This window comes from Cephus cinctus, unplaced genomic scaffold (assembly GCF_000341935.2).
Source record: "Cephus cinctus unplaced genomic scaffold, Ccin1 Ccin1_scaffold1184, whole genome shotgun sequence".
Lineage (NCBI taxonomy): Eukaryota > Metazoa > Arthropoda > Insecta > Hymenoptera > Cephidae > Cephus > Cephus cinctus.
In genome coordinates this window covers 1,527,963-1,537,580 of record NW_014333664.1, presented here as the reverse complement: position 1 = coordinate 1,537,580, position 9,618 = coordinate 1,527,963, and the positions used below count along the sequence as shown (strand labels likewise).

Sequence of the window (9,618 nt, the reverse complement as noted above, 5' to 3'; positions counted from 1 at the left end):
AGATAAAAAATTTATTGTCATCATTAATTTTTTTTTTTCAACTCGTCATTTGCTGATATATAAATTTTCATTTTTCATTTTTAGTTTTATTCTTTGCCACCTTGATATCCTTGTAATGGCAGCACTGACTTTCGTCAAAATATTCGCAAGGGATAGGGAAATCTAAATGTCATATATGACATATAGGTTTTCTAAAGTTAACAGTGCCGTGTTTTTCGGGCGCTTGAGTCCCCTCCAAAATTCCACGAAGAGGATCCTTTGGCGCTGCTAATTGCGAGTCGCCGCTTTGTGGAGACGCCTTGTTGCGATCGAACGCCCCACTGATTCGAGTTCTCGACAAAGCGAGAATGGCTACGGTATTTAGCCAATAAGCGTATATACGCAAGGGAAATGGGTCAAAGGGCAAGAATTACGGGTGCACTGTTTCTGTCAAAGAAATTTTTTAAAATCACCCACATCCATTTATTGTTAGAACCACAAGCAAAACCAGTAACGATTATCAAAACGAAAAAAAAACATTCGCAGATGTAACTGGGTTAAAGAAACAGGAGAAGAAGAAGGGAAAAGTAAAATCGTTAATTGCTTCTTATTGGAAATCGAATGATTGATATGCAACATCAGATGAAAACAAAATTTGTAAACCAAATTCCAATATCAGGGCCCGTGTCTACGTTATACCCGGTAACTTGAAAACTTTTTACATTAATCCTCGGTTCGACGTGACCCAATGTGCACTGCCTATTCAATTTTCAGATTTACTCGGTATGCATGATATTCGCGTAGAAAATGAAGTTGAGCATTTGTTATACCTTTTTTTTTTTGCAAAAAAAAATTATAGAGCAACCAAAAAAAATTGAGAATACTTTTAATCACTCAGCACTATTGATATTTGCTCTGTAACCTTTTCAGCAGTGTTTTCGATCATAAGTAGTAGCAGTCCATCGACAACGGACATGGGTATTCCTTTCGCTATCACGTTTTGGTTTACCTTGCTATGTTTTCCACGTGACGTTTTCATGCTACGTATGCATCCACACGATTCTGCAAGGTGGTAAAACGTGAGCGTACAATTTCTTATAGTACCTACCGACCTATGCTATCCTAACCTAACCTCTAACCTTCCTAGATATACATACCTTTCTACGTACCTCTCTACATAGCAACGCATCTACAGACCGGAGATCCGGACGCGTCGTGCAAAAGGTAAAAGCTCAAAAAACCGAGTAGCATAATTTATAATGTAAAAAATCGAGCAAATACATTAAAAGGACTTTTCGCACGGATAAGATGGCTGGTAAATAGAGAACTTATCGGTATAATTTGTCATAGTTGGTTCCATTTGGTGAAACTTGTGTTTGAAAAAAAAAAATTTGATAAATCATATCAACGTTATTAAGGTAACCGTATTTTGGTAAAAAAATATTTGGAACGGCCTGTATATAGATTTTTGATATTCCCCAGGATTACCTGTATGATATCACCAAAATCACCTCCCGGCGCACTGAAGGTGAGTTTACAGATGTAAGGCACCTTGTCCTCCTTCGGCCGATGCAATTCCAGGTCGTAAGTTTTGCCGACCTCGCCGTAGTACGTTTTGTTGCAGGCTGCAACAACAAGAGCATCCAAGATGCCGGTACAATATTTCACCATGATTTATTGTGCCGCGTTCAGCGTTGGATATCGTCAACGACGAAATCCCAATACGTAAGAAACAGCCAGAGAATGCATTCCGGAGTTCAGCGAAGAGACAAGTGCATACCACAAGTACAGGAACTCCTCTATTTACGAAGAAACTTCGTATCCCACCCAGAGGGTGGGATCGGTACAGCGGTGAGGGGTGAAAATCGTGGAAAAAGAAAAAAGGAAAAAAGAAAGTCCCGGAAAGCCTGAAAGTATCGTAACTCCCGTTCTCGTCACAGCTAAAACTTTCGACTGATTCCAGAATGCGATCTTTGATCGGTAGAGAAATCGCAAATGCACTTGATACCAGTTGCACGGCTTCGCCATGCAACCCAATGCATCCTTCCTGGTATTATCCACAGTACGTACCGGAGTGCACCGACTGGAATGCATAGGAAATCCATTGTACGGCTTCGAGGGCTAATCAGTAACGAAGATTACGTAGCATATCTGGAGCTCGCAAATCAAATGGAATCGCATTGCGAATTCGAGTGGGCGAGTCCTACGATACACCGACGTCATTTTCAGCCCGGTCGAATTCGCTGTTACCCTCATTCCTCAGCCGAGTCCCAAATTTGCCCGGTTAATGGCACGACTGGAAACTATGCGTAAGGGTTCGTCTGACTTGTCTGACTACGACTTGACTGTTCTACTGTAAAGCGTTAATCCAACTCCTGGTAACACGTGTATTCGCCGAAAAAAAATTAACCAGCAATTCAGCCCTTGGTACTCACCAAGGTCCTTTCTAAGTCATTTGCGACCTGACCCCTAACCTTGAAATTTAGAGCAGATCATAGCTCATGATTTCTGGGAGTGTTCGTCATGGCCGCCATAAACCTTAAAGGTCGTCTTGTATAATATGCGCGTCAGTGAAAATCTTTCACTGAATTAGTCGGACGTAGGAAAATTGGTCTGACTGGCATGCGGAAGTTCTACTGGCATATTTAATGTGGCTGAACAAAGGAGTAACTTGCATCACTTGGTACAATATACAATATATATATATATGTATATATCGACGCTATATCTATATACTAGTGGTACAGTAACAATATATGTTTACATATAATATGTATACTCAATACTCTACTCCATCACTGCGTTCAGTAGTAAAGCCAGTAGGGTGGACCGTGTCCGACTAATGACTAGCCTCTTCTACTGGCACGGATCAACGCTCCGTTAATTAACGTAATAACATTCCCCATTGAAAGCCACTTAATTAAACTCCTGAAATTATTCGGGCAGTCGTATGGAGATTCCTACGAGGGAGGAATCGAAATGAGAGAATTACTTCGGAGCGGTCACTTTAAGTTGTTCATTATAATTACAATGAATATTCATCCATCCCCCAGCGATTTGACTACATTGAAAATTCACGCGTATTATTTATTTTCTCGGGTCTGAAGGAAACATCGAAAAAAAAAAAAATCTGGGAACGCAAAATAAATTTTAAAAAATTTATAAATTTATTCAATCGGATCAGATCTCCCAAAAAAAAAATGCACAATCTTTTTCACAGTATCGAGCACGATTTCCTTTTGCAGAATATACAATGTGTACCGAGCTTAAAGTCGAGGTCCTATTTTCATTGAACAGACAGACAAGATCGAACCTCGACGTATTCAAGTGAAGTCAAGATAACGTTATCCCGTTCGCATGTAACCACAGCCTCCATGCCTTGTCCCCATGCTTACCATATAGATACGCATACGCTGTAATCTCCCTGTACAAAAGGTCTGGTTATAGACGCACCTTTACCGCTTAGGGTACACTTTTGTGAGTTAGGGTGGATTTTTATATCAACCTTAGAGCGACGCGTCGCACAATTTCCTCGAAAGGGACGCGAAGTGCTTCGCAGACGCGGGCCGGCTTTCACGCGGGTAAACCGTCTGCGGGAAGAAGGGCGACCAGCCCGACCGTACTTCGACAGGAAGTGAAGGACCCGGGCTGAAGAGGTACGAACCGCAGGAGTAGATACGTACCGACGTTACGCAGACAGTACATATATAGTCATGTAACGTCCCCTGTACATAACCCTGTGAAAGAACGTGTCTGTACGATCCTGCGAAAGAAAAAAAAGTCTGACGAGAGACATACACGACTTTTTCTACCTATGTGTTTCAATGTCTCCTACCACCATTCCGTCCTTTCCTGTGAACTCGCCTTTGTACTCGTCGTAGTCCGTTACTTCATCCCAACGTCACACGCCACGTGTATACGACAGAGATAACCTACGTAAGTGAAAACGTCCTACGAATGTCCCTTGGATGTCCCATGAACTTATCGACGGACTCTACTTATATGTATACCTGCTGTGTATGCATATGTTACGTAATGAAGGTTTTGAACGCGTTCAGCGCTATACGCATTCCTGACCGAATTAACTGGGTCGTCTTCTAAGCGACACTATCTTGTGTCTTGAGAATGTATATATGAGGTATATGTATATATGTTTCTGGAGAGTCCGTGCAAAATCGATAAAACGAACAACGCATTCCTGAAACTCTAGTATACGGTTGGCATGAATCTGATCAGGTATAGTTATAACTATAGGTATACGCTTATGGGTATATAGTGTGTATGTATAATTAGTATGATTATAGCTAGTACTGATGAAGTATATAGTAGTGTGAAAATAGTAAAAAAAGATTTTTAAAAATTTTTTGCCATGCTTCAGACTTCAGAAATTTTTTTTGATCAAAAGAACAAGATATAATAGAGTCTGGCGCTCGTGACGTGATTAATGTCTGGATACACGTGGTTAAGCTTCACGCACGTGGTATAGAGGTTGGTAAAGTGGTGCAAGCACGTGTGTGGATGAACGCGAATATCGTTGCTTTGTGAATAAGCATTGTTTGTCAGCTTCCGCGACTGCTGCTGCGTGGACCAGCAACGAGGCAGTAACGAAGCAGCAGCGTAGAATGAGATATGATTAAGGGATGCTTTTTTTTTAGTTTCAGGTTATAGTGACAACGAAAATAACAAAACGAAATATATGTATACATCCAAGCCATTAATTTGATAAATCGAATTAGTCGAATTTGAACCGAAGGATGTAACGACGTTCGACGAATTCAAGTTTTCGAAATTGGACTGGGACAGCTTTACTATTACTACTTCTTTTCCACCCCGGGGAGCCTCCTTATGTGCCACTTTTCTTATTCTCCTATTTCCACGCGTTTCTCTCCTTGCATTCTTCTTGCAGTTGAATGAAAAAAAATTCTTACACCTGGTTAGAATATCCTGGAGACCTCTTACGTGCTCGTAGGCATCTGGTTGATAATAGAAAATTTTGACTTTTGATTTTGAATATTGACTTTCTCAAAAAAAATCTATGTAATCCTACCTTTACATACACTGAATCCCAGCATCTCAAATAAACCAGCTAAAGTATTTCGTCGCTCCTTATGTGCCACTTTTCTTATTCTCCTATTTCCACGCGTTTCTCTCCTTGCATTCTTCTTGCAGTTGAATGAAAAAAAATTCTTACACCTGGTTAGAATATCCTGGAGACCTCTTACGTGCTCGTAGGCATCTGGTTGATAATAGAAAATTTTGACTTTTGATTTTGAATATTGACTTTCTCAAAAAAAATCTATGTAATCCTACCTTTACATACACTGAATCCCAGCATCTCAAATAAACCAGCTAAAGTATTTAAAAAAAAAAAAAAAAAAAAAAAAATATTTTAGACAATCACCGATAAATAAAAAAATTTTCAAAATTTACAATTTTTTATATTTAATGACAAAATTCGTTAGACTTTATATTAACGTCAGAACATCCTCTTGTTAAGATTTCACTAAAAGCTAATATTTCGGCCGGACTTCATCTACCTAATATGAATATACGCATATACAGATATTTCAATTTTCAGTAAAGTAAATATAAACGTACTCACATTCGTCGCATACCAAATGCAGCTTCATCCAGTCCAGTTTTATTTGTCTCGTATATGGATATGGGAAATATTTTTTTTTTATTCTCCATGATAAATCAAATTACTGTCGGAGCCACGCACAGACGAGTAGATAGGTTAATAAATAATTAACCAACAGCGCAAGCACGATAAATATCCATACTCGTTCAATACTACCCCATCTTGTATCACGCGAGCACACTCTCCTATGTTCTAAACAGAATCCCCTGCCAGTGACGTATCTACTACTACAGGCACCTCGTAACTACTCCAGCCTTATTTCGCCCTACGGGGATGGTATGACAGCGCTATATAGGTAGACAGAGCTGCCTAACCTCACTTTTCAATCTAGAAAAAATCGTTCTATTTTTTCACTGTCGAGTTTCCACATTTTTTTTTTCACCCTCGCCATACCAAGGGGTTTATTTTATGGGGGATTTTACCACGGAGAACAAAAGTCACTGTTCTACCTAATCCGCCGTGACTTATAGTACATTCAAGCGAGGTTAGGTCAGGTTAGAACACCCAGATCCGAGTCTCAAGTCGAGCATCTTCCTTGTTTACGTTACGAGTCTTCTTCGTTCCCGAGATAAAATAAATTTTAGTGCGACCATCTTTAATATGCTTTTTAAGACAAACGAAATAAGAAAAATATAATTAAGCTTGTTACCCTGGAGTCATAAATGCTGTTTGAAATTTTACATCGATCAACGAATTTCTCCTGTGCTTTAAGCGAAAGATAAAAATACGAAAATCGTAACCGTGTATTCTTTATAAACAAAAAGCATCCCTTGCGGCCACTTATTACGGTTCGCGACACGAGTAACCCTCTATATGGGAGTGACGTCACAAGTCGACTATATGTGTTTATCTAACACATGACAGTACCATGAACTTGAACCCTGCGGCAAGTAAACAAAATGACGAGCTATAAGTTTCTGACGGGGGTGCAGTAGCACAGGGTGGGAAAATTGAGGAGTACTTGAGCACGTGCCAAAAATTAAGAGCAGAAGGGTTGGCACGCGTGGTTCGTGATGTTTATCGATCTAGAAAGAGGTTAGGTTAGTATAGGTTATGTGGGGCCAGTACCAGACCCTCTGCAATTTCATCGTCGATAGGGATAACGGATGGGAACAGACAGAGATGGCGAATTGTGCAGGACCTCTCTGGAGCAGGACACGCTCATCCAGAATGGGGCTGAAATCGCGTATGCAGTGAGGTTTGACCTAGATGCAAGAGCGTTGGCGTCACGCCAGTTCTCTGTGTCCACCTGCAACCCCCCCGCTCGAGCGTGAGCACCCTTATTTATATTTCTCGTGCAGTTTTACTACCCCCTCGCGATGGTCCAGGGTCCATTGGAAATGGTTGAGAAGCGTGAAGAAGGGACTGAAGAGGATTAATGGGGATGATGGGGAAGCTTAAATAAAAAATATATCTATCTATATCCATACATATATACGTATGTAGTATATATATGGTAGAGCCAGAGAGCAAGTTTGGAGCGCGTGGAGCAGAGAGCGATATCCGTTTTAAAAGTCAATAATTTAATTGGCCACTCGCCACCTCCAATTCTATTTATCTAGCAGGCTGTCCGCTTCTCTTCTTCGTGATTAATTATAGGCATTCGATTATTTGCAATGACTGCAATCGCGGTACTTGGATATATCCTGGATATATATAGATAGTGGGGAGAGTTGATTTTTTGAATTTGAAAATACGTTTGTTTTTGTTTGTCGCTGAGAAAATCATAGAACCCATTGAAGTTCTTCGCGATAACTTTTTTCATTGTTTATCGACGAAAAAGAAAGAACGATCGAGTCGACGAAGAAAATTTAAAGCTTTTCTCATATAATATACGATATTCGAAGTCTGAAGTTATTACGAAAAATTCGATCGGTAACTTTCCGGTAAAAAGTTTACACGGCGCTGCCGAAAGCTACTTCCTTTCGCCTACCCTCGTTTTATTCTGATAATTCTTGCCAGCGAAAAGAAAGAAAAGAGATCGAGAGGAACGAAGAGAATGAGAGCGAAACGGGAGGTAGAAAGAGACGAGACTAACGTTTTCGTCGAAGTCGGAAGGTAAAATCTTCTAATGGAATTAAAAGGTTCCCTTCTATGAAGATCAGCCACAATTCGGTCTCCGAGTGGGATTTCGCGCCCCAATTCGCCACCATTAATTCATACCCGTTATCGAGCTAACCTTTAACCTTTACCAGCACGATCTATTCCCTCCCCGTACCGTTACCTAACTTTCCTGTCAAACAAACCACAAGACCGAATGACTAACCTGGCACACGGGAGAGAACGAGTGGAGGTGATTGTAATCGGCATTGTCCAATATTTGTTTTTGAGGTTATGAAACCGCGAAGCACGCTTAAAATATTTTACATTATCCGCAAATATTGCCAGGACCCTCCCCTCTTTGAGATTTAAATTTTTTTACGAATTTTTCATAATCGCGTGAATAATTTAAACCACTGACGTACGTAGACTGTTATACGACTGTTATACGAATGTATGAACTATTCGAAAATATGACGTCATCGTGGAATACATAACGGATAACAAAGTGTTCTACGTTACCGGCGACTTTCGAATTCTGACCGATAGAGGCGCCCAAAGACAATGGTACGGGTCGCGATGCATTCTGGGAAAAAATGGACGTCTCTCGACAAAAACGTGCTACGCGTCGTACCAGAGTAATTACCCCTTTTTCAATGTTATACGATGCAACTTGCTTCGCTCTGCAGGGCCAGTTTCATTTATCTGCAAGAGCAATAAAGTTTTTTATATATTTTTTGCTTTCCTTCGTTCACCAACGGCTCTTGTTTGTTTTTTTTCGCGAAATGAGAGCCCCAATGCTACGTCACGCGGCTGTTATTAAGCATCGCGGAACGATCCGATCGCACTCGAACGTGGTTCGAAGATGTCAAAGAGGTTAGGAAACCTTCTGTTCGAGACTGCCGAAAACAAGGTCGTAACTCTGTGCAAAGTTCTTGCGGAAAAGTTCTCGATGGCCTTGCGAATTTTTCTGTTTCCCATAGAACAGCGAAAAAGAGTGTGTGTCTGTATAAGCTAGTGGTGATGTTTCAGCGGAGAGCAAAGCTAGTTCAGAATAGACTAGGACGTTTCTTGGATCTTTGGCATTCGGCTATTAAGGCAGTTCTCATGCAAATCGACCACTTCGCGAATTACCTGCCCAGCAATTTATCTTCATTCGAGTTCATACGACTACGGTCGAGTGGCCACACGACTGCAGTGAGCATTACTTTATCGTACAATTCATTTTTATTTTGTTTATCCCTTTTTTTAGCGCAGGTCAAAGTTCAATTTCTTTTTCATCCATTTTATTTACAATTCAACTACATATTCTGTTTCTGTCTTTCATGCTTTTTTTTTCTCGATTAAAAAGAAATTTACAACAAAAATTAACACGAGTGAGATCGAGTGAGCTCGGTGAAAAAAATTAATTTCACAAACGAAAACGGAATTCAAAAGAATCCGAGGAAAAACGAAGATAAACGAAAAATAGAGTCGCCGGATCTGAATAGAGGACTTCTTCAAAGATTACGTAACGCGTAGGTGTCAAAGGACATCATGATCCACGACATAATATTCTGGAATATAATATTTCCATTCTGCTAAGAGGATGTAAGGGATGTTAACCTAAAACGGAAATTCAATGAGAATTATATTTTTGGAATTACGAAAAAAAAAATTTTTCAAATGAAAATCAAAATACGTTTCCTCGCAACGACTGCCTGACGCATTTTAATTTTTCATTTCGTCGCTAATTCATAACTTTTAATACTTTATCCCAGAGAGACTCATTCGTAACCACAAAAGACTGAATTATCATTTTAAAAAATGGCGTCCGCCCCAAAAAAATTACAGGGACAAAAATATATAATTTACTCAGTCTGACGAATTTACCGTCTCTACTTATCCTTTTTTCCTCCGCCCTTTCCTCTTTTTTCTCTCTCCAATGAACTCAGCCTTATAAATACGTGACGTGAACT

At 40.1% G+C, this 9,618-nt stretch overlaps 1 protein-coding gene across 5 annotated transcripts in view; it reads right to left on the bottom strand.

Annotated features, from left to right (window-relative positions):
* Positions 1-9,618, bottom strand: part of LOC107272534 — a 66,520-nt gene that overhangs the window by 12,465 nt on the left and 44,437 nt on the right. For 3 of the 5 annotated variants that reach the window (XM_025089716.1, XM_025089717.1, XM_015749767.2), the window contains one exon: positions 1,468-1,604. The exons of 1 other annotated variant lie outside the window; for it this stretch is intronic. In XM_025089716.1, the coding sequence (XP_024945484.1) occupies positions 1,468-1,604 (137 nt within the window). Of the gene's footprint in view, positions 1-1,467; positions 1,605-5,581; positions 5,728-9,618 lie in introns of those variants that run through there. One more of the 5 variants, XM_025089718.1, reaches the window with a different exon arrangement.